At 37.4% G+C, this 18,763-nt stretch overlaps 1 protein-coding gene across 1 annotated transcript in view; it reads left to right on the plus strand.

The window, feature by feature from the left end:
• The window catches only part of SLC2A13 (solute carrier family 2 member 13), a 256,475-nt gene that overhangs the window by 95,453 nt on the left and 142,259 nt on the right, over positions 1 to 18,763 (plus strand). The window contains exon 5 of the mRNA XM_027858988.1: positions 13,731 to 13,894. Coding sequence (XP_027714789.1) covers positions 13,731 to 13,894 — 164 coding nt within the window. The remainder of the gene's footprint in view (positions 1 to 13,730; positions 13,895 to 18,763) is intronic.

Raw genomic sequence — 18,763 nt, forward strand, 5'->3', positions numbered from 1 at the left:
TCCTAAGTACCTACTTAGCCCCTCCTCCCCAGCCTGCTTACTAGCCAATGATTGTAGGGTCAGATACCGGAAGGGGCTGTCTGAGTTTAGCACACCAAGGGGGAGGGAGTGACGTAGGAGTCTAGGACCGGATACAGGGAGGAGGCATCTGGGATTAATGCATAGACAGAGTACGTGACCTAGGAAGTCAGACTCAGATACTGGGAGGAGGGGTCTAGGGTCAGTGCTACACAAAGGGACCCAGGAAGTCAGGAAGGTCACAAGATGGAGGCGTCTGGGGATGATGTAGCATATAGGGAGGGGACTAAGCAAAGGGAACTCAGTCCTCTGCCGTCCCACTCCCACGTGGCACCACCCCTTGCCTCAGGAGCTCAAGCTCCGGCTACTTCCTTGTACCCAGCTTATCTCACATAGCACTGCCCACTGCCTCAGGGCTTCTCCGTACCCAGCCCATCCCAGTTCACCACGACTCCGCCTACCACAGCCCCTGCCTCGACTTCCAAAAATACCCAGATTCTACCCTACTCTTGCCACAGTGCCCAACTGGCAACTGCCAATATCAGACAGTCCCTCACACATAACTTGTTCAGCTGTTTCTCCACTTGACAGGTACATTTCTCAATCGCCACAAAAATAGGTGATATAAATATTGTTGTATATAAGGGTTCCCTTTCCTATTTCTTTGATCTCTCTGGGATATAACCCTAGTAATGGTGTCATTGGATGAAAAAGGGTATACACAGTTTATTAGCTTTTGGGACATAGTTCCAAATTGATTCCTAGAATGGCCAGATCCCTCAGAAGTGCATTAATATATCTGTTTTCTTATAACCTTTTCAGCATTTGTCATTTTCCTTCTTGCTAATTTAGCTAATCTAATGGGTGTGAGTTAGCACCTTGTTCATATGACTAGTGATAGCTTGGATTTCTTACTCTGAAAACTGCTTGTATTCTCTGAACATTTATCAAGCAGGGAATGGCTCTTTCTCTTAAATTTGATCTAGTTCCCTCTATGTTGTAGAAATAATCCCTTTATTAGAGAAACTTGTTGCAAATCTCTCCCCCCAACTTCCTGCTTATATTCTAATTTTATCTATATTGGTTTTGTTTGTGCAAACAAATTTATTTTATATTTTATTTTAAATTAAAATTTTATTTTATTGAAATTGTTCTTTTTATCTTCTATGTACTTCTTTATCTCATTTGGTTGCAGACTCTTTCCTGATAAGTAATTACTGTCCTGCTTCTCTAAGTCATGTTCCTATTTGTTGCTTTTCTTGGTATGTGCAGTGTGAAATGATGGTTTATACCTAATTTCTGCCAGACTGTTTTCTAGTTTTGCCAACATTTTTTATCAAATAGTAAGCTCTTCCTCCAATAGTTGTGATTTTTGAATTTATCAAACAGGCTACTATGCTCGTTTCTTTCTTTCTTTTTTTTTTGTAAATGTATTTATTTGAAACAAATACAAAGTAAAAAAAGAAAAAAGAAATAAACTTAAATACTAAAGCTAAAATAATACAAAATAAGAAAAAAAAGCATTGCCTTGTGCACAGCAGAATGTGAGAAAGGATTCAAAATATGCAACAATAAATTTCCATTTCAAGAAAGCCTAAATAATAAGTACTGTGCATTGTGTTGAGAGCTGCCCATCTTTTCTTTGTTTCCTTGTAAGTTTTCTTTGGTTCTCTGCTGTGCACTTTTTTCTTTGTTCTTTTTTTCCCCTTTCTCCCCTCCCCCATGGCTACAATTAAGCAAGATATAATGATATATATATATATATACACACACACACATACATACACATATATGCATATGTGTACATATATACATATATATTCATACATATATAGACATTTACACACAAAGATATACATCTATACATAAACACACAATTACCTGTACATATATACTTACCCATACATATACTTAGATATCAATAATTATAGTCACATATGGATATATACATAAATATGTATCTGTGTAAGACCATACTATGCTTATTTATCTTCTGTTTCTTTGAGGGCGGGTAACCTTCATAAGTCCCAAGTCTTTCCCTACTTTTCCAAATTCACCAGCTCGTCATTTCCTGCACCACAGCAATATTCCCACCTTATACTGTCTAGTTGTTTTAAATAGTCTGAAACACCATTGATAAATATGGCTGATGCAGAATGTATTTTCTCCATTTTTCTCATTTGATTAAATCTATTTTAACCTTAATTTGGTCTGAGATCATGACTACTACCCCTGCTCCTTTTTCCCTAACAAATTCTACTCCTGATCTTTGTTTTATGTTTATGTGCATCTCTTATTTTCTATCGTCCCAATTCCTCTAATTTACTTCTACCCACTACCTTGCCCTCCTGTTATTTAACCTACCCCCCTCTCCAATGATCCCTTCCTCATCCTCCTATTCCCATTAATCTAAACATCCTTCTTTATCCCCCCTTTATTCTGTCATCCTCCCCTCTAAAAATCCCTCTTTTATCTTTTCTCCCCTCCCTGTCCCCTTACTGTTATTTTTTTTTCTGAATTTAGAAGACTTTTATACCCTTCTAGATAATATACATTGTTCCCTCTTAAAACCATTCCCAGTGAAAGCAGGGTTCCAGAACTACCAGCCCTCCTCCTCCTCCTCTATCTAATTCCTCTGTGTTGGTTCTTTCTCTTGCACCTCATTTGTATAAGATAATTACTTTTTTTTAGCTGTTCCCAAATGGTTTTACTTTTTAAAATCATATCATACTCAGGTCTACCCTAATCTTTCTTATGAACTACCCAATTTCTAATAACAATCTTGGACATACATTTTACATTTTACATACATAAAAAGGTAAACAGTCTGTCCTTATTTTGGTCCCTTGTGGGGACCGAAAGTCTTTGATATGTACCTTATATTTCTCTTGGCTCTCATATGTCAAATTTTCTATTGAATTCGAGTTTTGTTTTTTTTAAACAAAATCCCGAAAGTCTGATAATTCATTAAATGCCTATTTCTTTTTTCATTCACATTATGTTTAGCTTTGCCGGCTATATTTTCAGCCAGAACTCCAGTTCTTTTGCTGAATGTTCCAAGACCTGTTGTCTCTAAGTGTCACCACTGCTAGGTCTTGTGTGATTCTAATTGTGGCACCACCAAATTTAATTTTTTTTTCTTGTTGCTTGCAATATTTTATCCTTGAGCTGGGGGTTTCAGAATTTAACTATGATATTCCTGTGGGTTTTCCTTGTAGGATCTCTTTCAAGCGGTGATCAATGGACTTTTTTCTATTTCTGCTTTTACCTCTTGCTCTAGTGCTCTGGTGCTTCAGGACAATTTTCTTTAATTATTTCTTGTATCATTGTATCAAGATCCTTTTTTTGATCATAGCTTTCAGGTAGTCAAATTATTCTTATGTTTTCTCTTCTTGATCTTTTCTCCAGATCAGTTGTTTTTCTTACAAGGTGTTTCACATTCTCTTCTATTTTTTTCATTCTTAATATTTTGTTTTATTTTTTCTTGATCTCTTATAACTTAGCTTCCTTTCTTTTCCAATTCTGATTTTCAAGGAGTCATTTTCTTCCTTAAGATTCTGGATCTCCTTTTCTAATTGGTTGTCTTTCTTTTCATAATCTTGTTTTTCTTGAGTTATTCTTATTTTTTTGTTTGTTTTTCCTCACTGTCTCTCACTTGATTTTTAAAGTCTTTTCAGAGTTGTTCTATGAATTCTTTTTGGTCAGGTGACCATTCTAAATTACTCTTTAGGTAAAAGAGGGTTTCTTGGCAATTCAGTATTCTCCTCTGAAGAGGAATCTTGGTCTTCTTTCTTCCCATAGTAACTCTCTATGGTTGGATTCTTTCTCCTTTGCCTGTACTTTTTTTTAAACTTGTAGTAGCTTAGTTTTTGTAATCACCTCTAGTCCTGGGATATGGGGGTATGGTGCCTCTGGCCTCAGATCCTCCTTCAGTTCTCCCTTCTGACCTGGAACCTAAACAAAGGCTCCAGCCTCCTGTAAGTGCCCACAGCTAGTAGCATCCCCACCCCACTGCTTCTGCACTCATCTAGAATTTTCTGGTTCCTTTTCACCACCGGTCCCATCTCCATAGCACTGCTGGGTCTGGCATTCTTTGTCAATGGAGGTTCCCTCTATCTTGCCGAGCTCAGATGCCCAACTCTCTTCACTATCCTGGGGATAAAAGTTCCTGTGACTCGGATTGAGGCAGCCTCCCAATCCAGCTAGCCCCAGGGCTTGCTGCTTGTTGTTTAAGCAGGCCTAATCTGGAGGTGTTTACTCTTTACCTCATCCTGGGATTTTTCTTCAGGTCTTCTGCAATTGTCCCAGGAGGACCACTGTTTTGCTCCTACTCTTTTTTTTTTTTTTTAATTAAATTTATTTATTTATTTTTAGTTTTCAACATTCACTTAAATAAGCTTTTGAGTTTTAAATTTTCTTTCCCTCTGTCCCCTTCACCTTCCCCAAGATTGTGTACAATCTGATATAGGCTCTCTATATACATTCTTATTAAACATATTTTCACATTATTCATGTTGTAAAGAAGAATTAGAATCAATGGAAAGGAACATGAGAAAAAAGAAACAAAACAAAACAACAGCAAAAAAAGAGAGCCAATAGTGTGCTTCCATCTACATTTAGACTCCATAGTTCTTTCTCTGGATGTGGACATAATTTTCCATCATGAGTCTTTTGGAGTTGTCTTAGATCCTTGCTTTGCTGAGAAGAGCCAAGTCTATCAAAGTCATTCATCACACAATGTGGCTATTACTGTGTGTACAATGTTCTCCTGGTTCTGCTCACTTCACTCAGCATTAGTTCATTTAAGTCCTTCCAGGTTTTTCTGAATTCTACCTCCTCATCATTTCTTATAGCACGATAGTATTCCATTACATTCATATACCACAATTTGTTCAGCCATTCCCCAATTGATGGGCATCCCCCCAAATTCCAATTCTTGGGCCCCCACAAAAAAGAGCTGCTATAAATATTTTTGTATATGTGGGTCCTTTTACCATTTGTATGATCTCTTTGGGATACAGCCTTATAAGTGGTATTGATGGGTCAAAAGGGTATGCACAATTTTATAGCACTTTGGGCATAGTTCCAAATTGCTCTCCAGAGTGGTTGGATCAGTTCACAACTCCACCAATGCATTAGTGTTCCAATTTTCCCACATCTTCTCCAACATTTATCATTGTCCTGTTTTGTCATGGTAGACAATCTGATAGGTGTGATATGGTACCTCAGAGTTGCTTTGATTGCATTTCTCTAATCAATAGTGATGTAGAGCATTTTTTCATATTACTGCAGATAGCTTTAATTTCTTCATCTGAAAACTGCCTGCTCATATCCTTTGACCATTTATCAATTGGGGAATGACTTGTATTCTGATAAATTTGACTTAGTTCTCTATGTATTTTAGAAATGAGGCCTTTATCAGAGACACTGGTTGTAAAAATTCTTTCCCAGTTTTCTGCTTCCTTCCTCATCTCTTTCTGCCATACTACTTCTCAGTTTTCCCAGCAGTTTTTGTTAAATAGTGATTTCTTATCCCAGAAGCTGGAATCTGGATTTGTCAAATAGTAGATTAGTGTAGTCATTGACTGTTGTGTCTTGCATACCTAACTTATTCCACTGATCCACCACTCTATTTTTTAGCCAGTAACAAATATTTTAATGATTGCTGCTTTATAATACAATTTAATATCTGGTACAGTTAGGCCACCTTACTGAGCATTTCTTTTCATTAGTTCCCTTGATATTCTGGACCTTTTGTTTTTCCATATGAGTTTTGTTGTTGTTTTTTTCAAGCTCTATAAAATAATTTTTTTGATAGTTTGGTATGGCGCTGAATAAGTAAATTACTTTAGGTATCATTGTCATTTTTATTGCATTAGCTAAGCCTACTCATGAGCAACTGATATTTTCCAAGTTATTTAGATCTGACTTCATTTGTGTGAAAAGTGTTTTGTAATTGTGTTCATATGGTTCCTGAGTTGTTTGTTTTTGTTTTTTGATTTTTTGGGTTTTTTTGGCAGGTAGGTATAAATATTTATAATGTCTACAGTAATTTTAAATGGAATTTCTCTTTCTATCTCTTGCTGTTGGGCTTTGTTAGTAATATGTAGAAATGTTGATGATTTGTGTGGATTTATTTTATATCTTGCAACTTTACTAAATTTGTTATTTCAAATAATTTTTATTTGATTCTCTAGGATTATCTAAGTATGCCATCATATCATCTGCGAAGAATGACAGTTTTGTTTCTTCTGTGCCTATTCTAATTCCTTCAATTTCTTTTTCTTCTCTAATTGCTACAGCTAACATTTCTAGCACAGTATTGAATAACAGTGGTGATAATGGGCATCCTTGTTTCACCTCTGATCTTATTGGAAATGCTTGCTGATGATTTTTGATAGATGCTATCTATCATTTTAAGGAAGACTCTCTTTTATTTCTGTGCTCTCTAGTGTTTTTAATAGGAATGGGTGTTGTATTTTGTCAAATACTTTTTCTGCATCTCTTGAGATAATCATATATGATTTCTGTTAGTTTTGCTGTTGATATGATCAATTATGCTAATAGTTTTCCTAATATTGAACCAGTCCTGCATTCCTAGTTTAAATCCTACCTGGTCGTAGTGTATTGTCCTCGAGATAAGTTGTTGTAATCTCTTAGCTAATATTTTATTTGAATTTTTTGCATCTACATTCATCAGGAAAATTGGTCTATAATTGTCTTTCTCTTTTTTTGCCCTTCCTGGTTTAGGTATCAGCACCATATCTATATTACAAAAAGAATGTAGTAGGACTCCGCTTATTTTCCCAAATATTCCATGTAGTATTGGAATTAATTGTTCTTTAAATGTTTGATAGAATTCACTTGTAAATCCATCTGATCCTGGGGATTTTTTCTTATTCATTTGTTTTTTCTGAAATGGGGTTAAGTGTTGTATTTCCTCTTCCGTTAATCTGGACAATTTATATTTTTGTAAATAATCATCCATTTCACTAAGATTATCAAGTTTATTGGCATACAGTGGGGCAAAATAGCTCCTAATGTTTTGATTTCCTTTTCATTGGTGGTGAATTAACCCTTTTAATTTTTGATACTGGTAATTTGGTTTTCTTCTTTTCTAAATCAAATTAACCAAAGGTTTGTCTACTTTATTGATTTTTTTTCATAAAACCAGCTCTTAGTTTTATTTATTAGTTCAATAATTTTCTTAATTTCAATTTTGTTAATCTCTACTTGCTTTTCAGAATTTCTAATTTGGTATTTAATTGGGGATTTTTAATTTGTTTGTTTTTTCTAGCTTTTTTAGTTGCATGCCCAATTCATTGATCTCCTCTTTCTGTATTTGATTCATGTAAGTATTTAGAGATATAAAACTTCTCCTAAGGACCACTTTTGCTGCATCCAATAAGTTTTGTTATGTTGTCTCATTATTTGTCATTCTCTTAGATGAAGGTGTTGATTGTTTCTATGATCTGTTGTTTTACCCACTCATTTTTTAGGATTAGATTATTTCATTTCCAATTAATTTTTAGTCTATCTTTCCATTGTTCTTTATTAGGTATAATTTTTATTGCATTATGATCTGAAAAGGATGCATTTAATATTTCTGCCTTTCTGCATTGGATTATGAGGTTTTTATGCGGTAGTACATGGTCAATTTTTGTGTAAGGCCCATGTACCGCCAAGAAAAAAGTATATTTCTTTCTATCTCCATTCAGTTTTCTCCGGAGTTCTACCATAGCAAACTTTTCTAAAATTCTGTTCACTTCCTTAATTTCTTTCTTATTTATTTTGTGGTTAGATTTATCTAGTTCTGAGAGGGGAGGCTGAGGTCCCCCTTTAGTATAGTTTTGCTGTTTCTTTTCTTCCTGTATCTCCCTTAACTTCTCCTTTAAGAATTTGGATGCTATACCATTTGGTGCATATATGTTGAGTAATGATATTTTACTCCATTGTCCATGGTACCTTTTAGCAGGATGTAGTTTCCTTCCTTTTCTCTTTTAATTTGATCCATTTTTGCTTTTGATTTGTCTTGAGATCAGGATTGCTACCCCTGCTTTTTTTACTTCAACTGAAGCATAATGTATTCTGCTCTAGCCTTTTACCTTTACTCTATGTGTATCCCCCAGCTTCCAATATGTTTCTTGTAAACAACATATTGCAGGATTATGGTTCTTAATCCACTCTGCTATCCATTTCTGTTTTATGGGAGAGTTCATCCCATTCACGTTCACAGTTATGATTACTCCTTGTGCCTTCCTCTCCATCCTATTTCCCTACTGTTTATGCTTTTCTCTCTTTTTTCTCCTTTTCCTTCCTCAGTACAGTTTTGTTTTCGACTACTGCCTCCCTCAATCTGCCCTCCCCTCTATTAGCCCCTTCTTTTCTTCCCTTTTGCCCTATTTCTTCCCTCCCTTCTATTTACCTCCTTCCTTTTCTTTTTCCTTTCCTTTCCTACTTCTATAGGGTAAGTTAGATTTCTATACGTAACTGATTATGTTATTCCCTCTTTAAACCAAATCGGATGAGAATAAGGTTCAAACAATGCTCATCTCCCTCCCTTCTTTCCCTTTTGTGTATTAGATTTTTGTGCCTTTTCAGTGATATAATTTACCTTTGTCTGCCTCTTCCCTTCCTCTTCTCCCAGTTCAATCCTTTTTCACCACATAATTAATATTTTCTGGGCTTTCAGAGGTCAATAAGGAAGGATGAGAGCAATTTACTTCATACTCCACCATCTTGGCTCCTGGAAGGGGAACCTGATAATTTCTTGAAAGATGATGTCTAGGTTCTTTTTTTGATCAGGGCTTTCAGGTAGTTCACCAATTTTAAAATTATCTCTCCTGGATCTATTTTCTAGGTAATTTGTTTTTCCATTAAGACATTTCACACTGTCTTCCATTTTTCCATTCTTTTAGTTTTATCGTTTCTTGATTTCTCATAAAGTCATCAGCTTCTGTTTGCTCCATTCTAATTTTTATGGAATTATTTTCTTCAGTGAGCTTTTGGACCTCTTTTTACATTTGGCCAATTATGCTTTTAAGATATTCCTCTCCTTATTGGCTTTTTGCATTTCTTTTATTATTTGGCCTAGTTTTTTGTTTGTTTGTTTTGTTTTGTTTTGTTTTTTGGCTGGGCAATGGGGTTAAGTGACTTGCCCAGGGTCACACAGCTAGTAAGTGTTACGTGTCTGAGGCCAGATTTGAACTCAGGTCCTCCTGAATCCAGGGATGGTGCTCTATCCACTCTAGTTTGTTTTTTAAGGTGTTATTTTCTTAAGTATTTTCTTGCATCTCCTCTACTGGGGTGTTGACTTGTTTTTCATGATTTTCTTGCATCACTCTCATTTCTCTTCTTGATTATTCCTCTGCCTCTCTTACTTTATTTCCAAATCCTTTTTGAGCTTTTCTGTGGCCTGAGACCAATTCATATTTTCTTGGAGGCTTTGGATGTAGGAGCTTTGACTTTGTTGTCTTCTTCTGAGTATGTGTTTTGATCTTCCTTGTCACCGTATCAACTGCGTATAGTCAGAGGTTTTTTTCCCATCATTTGCTCATTTCCCCCAACCTATTACTTAATTTTTAACCCTTTGATAAAGTAGGTCTCTGCTTGCAGGGTGGAAGGTGCACTGTCTCAAGCTTCAAGGGTTTTGTGCATCTGTTTTCAGAAATACTTCTAGGGACCTGTAAGTTTTCAGTTCTTCCAAGGTGGTATGATCTAAGGAGAGGTGTTTACTCCTCTCCTGACCTATGCCCTGGTCTGTGAGTGACCACAAGCACTCTTTTCTGCCCTGGAACTGTGAGGATGGTGCCCCCTCCACTGTGGACGCAAGCTCTGCTATCCTAGTGCTCCTGCTGTGACTCAGATCCAAGTGTGTGCAAAAGAAGAGAGTCCTGTCCCTGTGCTAGCAAAAAGAACTCTTTGGACTCAGAGATCCTGAAGCAGCTGCTTCTGATTCAGTCAATCCTAAGGCATGCTCCTGATTTGCTGAGGCCAGGGCTACACTAGACTGTGTTCCACTCTCACCTAGGTGGGACAGACTCTTGCTGCTCACCATTCAAGTTGTTTTGGCATCTGTGGGCTATTAGGTCTGGAAACCGCCACTGCTGCCAATGATTCAGTTGCCCTGAGGCCTGTGCTCAGTTTGCTGGCCAGGTCTGTGCTGGCCTGGCCCATGCTGAATTGTGCTTCTCTCACCCTGGTGCGACAGACCTTTCCTACTGACCTTTCAGGTGATCTTGGGTTGGAAATTTGTTTTACTCCATTTTTTTTGGTGGGTACTGTTGCTCTAGAATTTGTTTAAGGCCATTTTTTAAAGGTATTTGGAGGAGTTTGGAGGAGAGCTCAGGTGAGTTCCTGCCTTTACTGTGCCATCTTGGCTGCCCCCCCCAACCTGTTCTTTGTCAACACCATGTCCTCCAATCCTATGATCCCTCAGTTCTCTCCTAAGCCATCACCTTTGCAAGAGCCACCCTCTTCTCCTCATTTTGACTTCTTATGCTGTCCTTATCTCTTGAGCCCCTTGACCCTTTAATATATCAACTATCTTACCCTGCCAAATTGCCTCAGCCTTAGATCTTTCCTACCTTTTACTCCCATTGCTCCTGTAAATGTGCTGCTGAATGAAGGTGGAGAAATAGCATGAAAATATCCTGACTGGGTCCACTAAAAATTAATGTTACACAGTTCAACTGGGACCTCACAGCTGCCAGGCAATTCTTTTACATCTCTCTAATTAACTCACTAGGGGCAGCTAAGTGGCACGTTGTCTTGGAATCAGAAAGACTCATGTTCATGAGTTCAAATCCAGCCTCAGACACTTCCTAACTGTGTGACCCTGGGCAAGTCACTTGACCCTATTTGCCTCAATTCCTCATCTGTAAAGTAAGCTGTAGAAGGAAATGGCAAACCACTCTAGTATCTTTGCCAACCAAAGTTGGCAAAGTTCAACCAAAACTGCTGTCTCCAAAATTAATAGCAATCTTTTCATAGCCAAATCTAATGGTCAATCCTCATCCCTAGTGACCTTCTCTGCAACTTTTGTTGTCTGTCACAATTTTTTCCCCATTCCAGTCTATCCTCCAGTCAGCTGGCAAAGTAATCTTTCTAAGATATAGGTCTGACCATGTCACCTCCATACTTAATAAACTCCAGTGGCTTGCTGTCACCTCCAAAATATAAAATCCTGTATTTGGCATTCAAAGCCCTTCATATCTTTACATTCATCTTAAAAATAATAGCTAACATTTATATAGCGCTTACTATGTACCAGACATTACTATTATCTTGTTTGATCCTCACAACACCCCTGGGACATAGATGCTATTATTATTCCCATTTTACAGATGAGGAAACTGGGGCAAACAGATTAAGTGATTTGTCCAGTCACACAGCTACCAAGTGTCTACTGCTGGATTTGAAGTCAGTATTCCTGACTCTCCTCTCAGCAATCTATTCATTGTGCCACTTGCCAGGCTTGGGTGCTGAATTTCCCTGTACAGTTTTACTGACACCCCTATGGGCTGTAGGAGTGGGGAACTTTCACTTTTGAGGCCACATGTGACCCTCTAGATTCTCAAGTGAAGCCTTTTTACTGAGTCCAAGTTTTACAGAACAAATCCTTTTGTTAAGGGAGTTTGTTCTGTGAAGCTTGGATTTAGTCAAAGGGCACCAAAAGGCCTGGAGGCCATAGGTTCTCCGCACCCCCAAATGCCAGCATTGATTACTTTCTTTTCAACTCTAGGTTTCAGGAGCCACACCCAAAGCTCTCTCTGGGAGTGAGAAGGTGTCATGGCCCTTTGCTGACTAAACCAATTGTTAAAGATGGGGCTTGAAGGCCAGTACTCTTTTGCTTAGTTCAGACTCCATTTGGAGATGAAATGATGCATTCACAAGTCATTAAATGTTTAGCAAGAGGAGGTTTACTTGACTCTACCATAGCAAAAATGTTTAGCAATTAGCTTCTCTCAATGGAGCTTCTCATTTCCATATATTCATCTGGTCATCAAGGCAGGTGAATTACTTACATGGAGTAATAGAAAGCCACCAAATCAAAGGAGCCTAGATTCCATGTTTGTCCTTAGATTATCAGGAAGCTGCATTGATGAAGCCTGGGCCAGTTAATTTCCAGGGGGAGTTTTGTCCTTGACTTACTCCAAATTGGCTTGGGGGGAGGGGTGTGATGGAAGGGAATAGTGGAGAATTAAGTTACATCTAGAAAGCTGGGGCCAATCACATAAGTCAACTCTATCCTAAGGACAGCTTTGTCTTCTATTTAGGTAAAGCCTCCCCATATTGTGGGTTGGAAGAAAGAAGTATCATCAAGGAAACAATGATGCTATCACACTATATGGCAGGGGGAACCCTGATTGATCATGATCCTATCATACCATGTAAATATAAAAACTCAACTTCAAAAAAAATCTATCCTTATGAAATGTTTTAGTTAAGTTCTGCCTTATAACAAAATTTCCAAGCATCTAATATTTTTAACAATTCAGTATAAGATAAATGTATCTTTTAAAATTATATTTTCTTTTCATTGTGAGTTTAATAATCAACATTTATCAGATAAAGGAAAACAAAAAAGCATACAAACTGTCAACCAGTTATATCCACTTTGTTTTTATGAAATACATAAATATACATAATTTAACAAAGTATTGACAAATTTCCTCTATTTATATTTCCCTCAGCACTTTTGTTTACTTTAATAATATATATGTACCTATGTATATATATTTTTTATATGAGGCAGATGAGGTTAAGTGACTTGCCCAAAGTCACACAGCTAATGAGTTTTATGTGTCTGAGGCTGGATTTGAACTCAGGTCCTCCTGATTCCAGCGCCAGTGCTCTATCCATTGTGCCACCTAGCTGCCCCAATAATATTTTATTGATTCCTTTGTTTTTTGCCTATCTCTGAAACTTCTGTTTTATGGGTTTTTGTTGTTGTTGTTGTTCTTTTCTCTTTAAGACCAACCTTAGCCCCAGATCACTCTGGTCCCAGACCTAGCCCTACTTGGTCACTGTTTGGACCCTGACTGGCTCAGAATGAATGTAAATAATAGTTGTTTCTGTTTTGGCCAGAAACCCTGAAGGTTTTCCCCTCCCATATCTATTCTTTTTTTTAAAGAAGCCATTCTTTGCCTCATTTTGTTAAGCCTTAACCACTGAATGGGCACTGCCTCAGTCAAACTGAGACCTGTTAAAGACCTTAGCTTGAAAAGGCCAAGGTTTCCCCACTGTATCCTGGGTCATCTCTAGTTGTCCTGATCAATATTTGGCCACTGGACCCAGATGGCTTCAAAAGAGAAAGTGAGGCTGGTAACTCTGGACAGCCCTCCCTCACTTAAATCCAATTCACTTGTATGTCATGACATCACCTCCCTGATGTCATGGTCTTCTTCAAGAATGAAAGACATACAGCAAAGCAGTACCCACTAACCTACTGCCCCCTAGCTCCTACCTTATGTCTTCATTTCTAATGTATTATCCAAAAAACGAATCAACACACTGGCAATACTTGTGTCTCCATCTCTCATTCTGTAACTCTAGCCTCTACACCAAGTTATGGTTAATTTGTCATTATTACTACAGATCTTCCCAGGGTTTATGAGGTGAGTTTATATGTAGTTTTATGTCTGGTTGACTTTGTCTCTTACTAACATAACTACAAGAAAAAAATTCTTGTTTCTGTTCTTACCTTATAGGTATTACAGTGCAACCATTTTGCAGATGTCAGGAGTTGAAGATGATAGACTTGCAATATGGCTAGCCTCAGTTACAGCTTTCACAAATTTCATCTTCACACTAATAGGAGTCTGGCTTGTTGAGAAAGTGGGCCGAAGAAAACTTACACTTGGCAGCTTAGCAGGTAAGTTACTGGTCTGGAAATTCAATTGTAAAGTTTCTAATAAACCAGGAGAAATATAAAAAGGAATATTTCAAGTCTATTAAATACTTGACCATGGTTAGTCTCTTAAGTGAACCAGATAAACTGAATGCCCTCTCCCTTCCCCCCAAAGTATAGCCATTTTAAAAAATCATATTGATTTCCACTGGGATAAGTGGAAATTTAGAAAATAACATTGTGAAAGCAGTTTGGATATTACGAAAGCATTTTTTCCTTTTGTTACCTTTATTCATACCCAAGGGTACTGTTAAAATGAGAAATGCCCATTTTATGCATATTTCATACTTGCTTGAAAGACAGTGTTCATAAAGTAACTTAATTTTTAAAATATATTATGTTTTCTTATTTGAAGATTCTGTGGAAGCAAATGTAAAATCTTATTATTCCAAATTATTCAAGAAGGGAAATTTGAGAAACATTATTTTCTATACTGAAGAATAACACAAATTTTAGACTTATTGCAGGTCTAAACTCTAGTGTAATTTACAATTAGATTACATTTGCTTCCCATGATTAAAAAAATTGGTTTGAGTTTCTTTCCATTTCGTCTTCTGCCTATCCATTCATGATTTCCTGCATAATATAATATGTTCTTTATTTGTCAAAATGTGAATCATCATTGTTTGTGCATGAATAAAACCCCTTCCTTTTAAATTTTCTTCTAGGAGTCTAGAACTATTTGAATACAGTTAGTCTTCAAATTTAAAACAGATTTTGTTACAAAAATTTATTCTAGAGAATGTAGTTTGGAACTCAGAACTCTTTTTCTCATAGACTCAATCTTTTCATGAATGGTGAATAAATTCCTGAGGAAGCCTACAAAAGTCTATTCAAATATACTAAAAATATCATATTAAAGGTAATGTTTTGACTACACCAAACTACCACTTGTAATTTTATTTCTGTTGCAACGCTTTCTTAGTTAGAATTTGGATCAAAAGAAACATAAGTCCAACTACCTCAACAACAAGATCAAAAAGTCCCCTGAGTTCCCCTTGCAGTCCTACCTAGACAATGGGAACTCCCTCAGCTAAAAGGAGGCTGTGTGTTAACGGTAGCAAGAGGCTGATAATACTCCTGGTTACAAAGAACTTGCTAAATGTCAACATTTCTATGATCACTGGTGATCTGATAAAGTAGAGGAATACTCCAACTAAACTGATGAGATTACAGGCTTTGTAATAAAGGGTTCAAGCCTCTCATAGAGCTAGACATGTGTCCTAGACCTTTGCTGAGAAGACAATATTGAATTTTTCTCAGTTTGCCATAACCCTTTTAAAAGTATAGTGTAGAAAACAGAAACAGATTATAGGCCTTCAATAGTTTGTTTTTTAAATCTTGCCCTCCTACCAGCACCAAAATCTGCTTTCTTAAAAAAATTGGCAGTGGGATCTGATAATCCCATGGAGATAAGGTGATTTTATTTAGAAAAAAAGTTTGAAACAGAAAATGTAGGGGATAGACAGTCAGGATGAAGTTGTTAGACTTGGAGTTAGGAAGAAATAATTCAGGGGTTCTTAACCTGGAGTTTATGAACTTTTTTGTTTGTTTGTTTTTTGTTGTTTTTGGTTTTTTGGTGAGGCAATTGGGGTTAAGTGACTTGCCCAGGGTCACACAGCTAGTAAGCATAAGGTGCCTGAGGCCAGATTTGAACTCAGGTCCTCCTGACTCCAAAGCCAGAGCTCTATCCATTGCACCACCTAGCTGCCTCAGTTTATGAACTTTGTAACAAACGTTTTCATAACTGTATTTCAGACAGTCAATCAATATTAAGTGCCTACTATATGGTAGACATTGCTAAGCACTTTGCTACAAAGAGTACTCTTAAGGAATTAACAATTAAGAATTAATTTGGTAATCCTATATATTTTGTTTTATGCATTTAAAAACACTGTTCTGATAAGGGATCCATAGACTTCACCAGACTGCCAAAGGGATCCATGACACAAATAAGTTTAAGAAGCCTCTTCTCCTTTCTTTCATATTGCCTATTGCTCTGGTGCCTGCTACCACTTTCTCTTCTTTCACTCCTGTCTCACATGATAAAGTAGCCCTACCCCTTACAAGGCTAATCCCTTTACTTGTTTTTTTGTTTTTGGTTTTTGGTTTTTGTTTTTAGAGAGGCATTTGGGGTTAAGTGACATGCCCCTGGTCTTACTGGGAAGGCTTCTAGTTTATCCCCATTATAGATAATGCTTGCTGATCGTTTTGGATAGATACTACTTGTTATTTTAAGGAAAACTCCATTTATTCCTATACTTTCTAGAGTTTTTTTTTTAATAGGAATGAATGTTGTATTTTATCAAAAATTTGTTATGCATCTATTGAAATAATAATATAATTCTTGTTGTTTCTGTCATTGATTCACTTATTTTCAATCTCTCCTTCTTGTTCATTTCCTACTGCCTAGAAACACGCCTGTGCCCTCCCTGTTCTGAAAAGAACTTTACCATAACGTCCCTGCTGTTATCCTATATTTCTTCTGACCTTTGTAGCTAAATTCTTTAAAAAGGCTGTCTACAAAAGGTGCCTCCACTTTCTCTCGTCTCATTCTCTTCCTAACGTTACAATCTTTCTTCCACCTTGTCATTCCACCCAAACTACTTTCTCCAAAGTTACTGTCTCTTAATTGCTTAATCCAATGGCCTTTTCTCAATCCTCATTTTCCTTGACCTCTGTGACGCTTTTGACACTCTCTCTAAATAACACCTCCCCCCCATATCCAAGTTTTTGCCAAGGTCTGTCAATTTCACATTTGCAGTATCTCTTGAATTTGCCCCATTCTTTCCTCTGACACTGCCACCACTCAATTCAGTGTAGTCCCTCAATCACCTCATGTCTAGATTACTACAGTAGCCTGCTGGTGGGTGTGCCTGCCTCAAGTCTCTCCCTATTCCAATCTATCCCCCATTCAGCCGCCTAAGTGATTTTCCAAAACATAGGGGTAACCATGTCGTCCTCCCTCCCCCACTCAAAAAACTCCAGTAGCTCCCTGTTGCCTCCAGGATCAAATACAAAATGCACTGATTGTCATTCAAAGCCCTTCATAACCTAGCCCCTTCCTACCTTTCTAGTCTTACACATTATTCTCTGACGTGTACTCATTGATCGAATGACACTGGCTTCCTGACTGTTCCATGAATAAGTCATTCCGTCTCTCAGTATTGGGCATTCTCTCTGGTTGTTCCCATTCCTGGAATACTCTCCTTCCTCCTCTCCTACTACTTACCTACTACGCTTACTTTAAGTCCTAACTAAAATCCTACCTTCTACAGGAAGCCTTCCCCAACACCTCTTATTCTAGTACCTTCGCTCTGTTAATTATTTCCTATTTATAATACACACACCCACACACCCACACATACACATGGTGTGTGTGTGTGGGTGTATGGGGGTGTGTGTGTGTGGGTGTAAGAGAGAGAGTGACCTTGCTTTGTATGTATTTGTTTACATGTTACATCCCCAATTACATTGCAGGTCTTTGAGGTCAGAGACTGTCTTTCGCCTCTTTTTTCTCTCCCCAGCATTTAACACAGGGCCTGAACATAGCAGGAGATTAACGAATATTTATTTACTGATAACAAGGGAGTTGGTGAGGTTATAGAGGAGATGCCTGAAAAGGAGGGAGTAAAGAGAAGCATAATTGGGGGCTTGCCTAAAATAATACTTTTGGAGAGGTAGTCATCAGTCATGCCCTAGGGTGGAAGTTCCTGCAGGACCTGGTTTCTGGTGTGTGTAGCAAGGCAATTAGTGTGGAGGGTTTGGAGAAGGTAGAGAGGAGGGAGTAGAATACTGATTATAGATGAACATGATTTGGACCTTTCCAAACATTAAATTTGGAAAGAAATAATTATAAGGAAAGTACATTAGTTCTTCCATAAATTCTCTTTCAGAAACACTGGTATTTCCAGTGTCACTTCAAATTTATAATAATATAATCAGCTTATTATAGACTGTTATTACAGTCTGCTTATTAAGTTTGCAGATGTAACAAAGCTGGGAGATATCATTAACGTGGACGGTAGGATCATGATCCAAAATGTCTCATTACTTAGTAGGCAGAGGAGAAGGAAAGGAGGTAAAAGACAGAAAAAAGGTTCCATTAACACAATCAGTAAACGTTTATTAAGTGCCTGCTATGTGCCCAGCATTTTGCTAAGTGTTAGGGATATAAAAAGACGAACAAAGTCTTTGCCTTCAAGAAGCTTACAATCAAATGGAGGAAACAACATGTAAAAATATGTATACAAAGCAAGGTATGTACAAGATAAATATGAAATAATTAACAAACTGGAACCACAAATTAAATGTCCATTAATTGAGGAAAAACTAAACAAATTGTTCAACTTAAATGTAATAGAGTATTACTTTATATAAGATAACATAAATATGAAGGAAATAGAGAAGTATCAAAAGACATATAGGAAGTGAAGAAATATAACCTGGAAAATTACATCAACATAAATGTGGGGCAAAGATAATGGAGCAAAGGCAGGGACTCTCCTGAGTTCCCAAACCCCTCCAAACAACTTTAAATATTGCTTAAAACAAACTTTGAAGCAGCAGAACCCACAAAAGCATGGGGTGAAATAATTTTGCAGTCTAAGACAATTTAGAAGTTCAGCAGTAAAGGTCTGTTGCACTAGGGGGAGAATGGAGCTTAGTCCAGCACAGGCTGCACCCCAGCAAACCAGCACTAGGCCTTAGGGTAGTTGAATCAGTGGTGGCAGTAGTGTTTTCCAGGCCTCTCAGACCACAGACAGTAAGGGGAGATTATAGCAGTCCTTCTGCTGGCACCAGGGGCAGGATTCTGTTGCAGTGCCCATACTT

This window comes from Vombatus ursinus, unplaced genomic scaffold (assembly GCF_900497805.2).
Source record: "Vombatus ursinus unplaced genomic scaffold, bare-nosed wombat genome assembly UNPS02013950.1, whole genome shotgun sequence".
NCBI lineage: Eukaryota > Metazoa > Chordata > Mammalia > Diprotodontia > Vombatidae > Vombatus > Vombatus ursinus.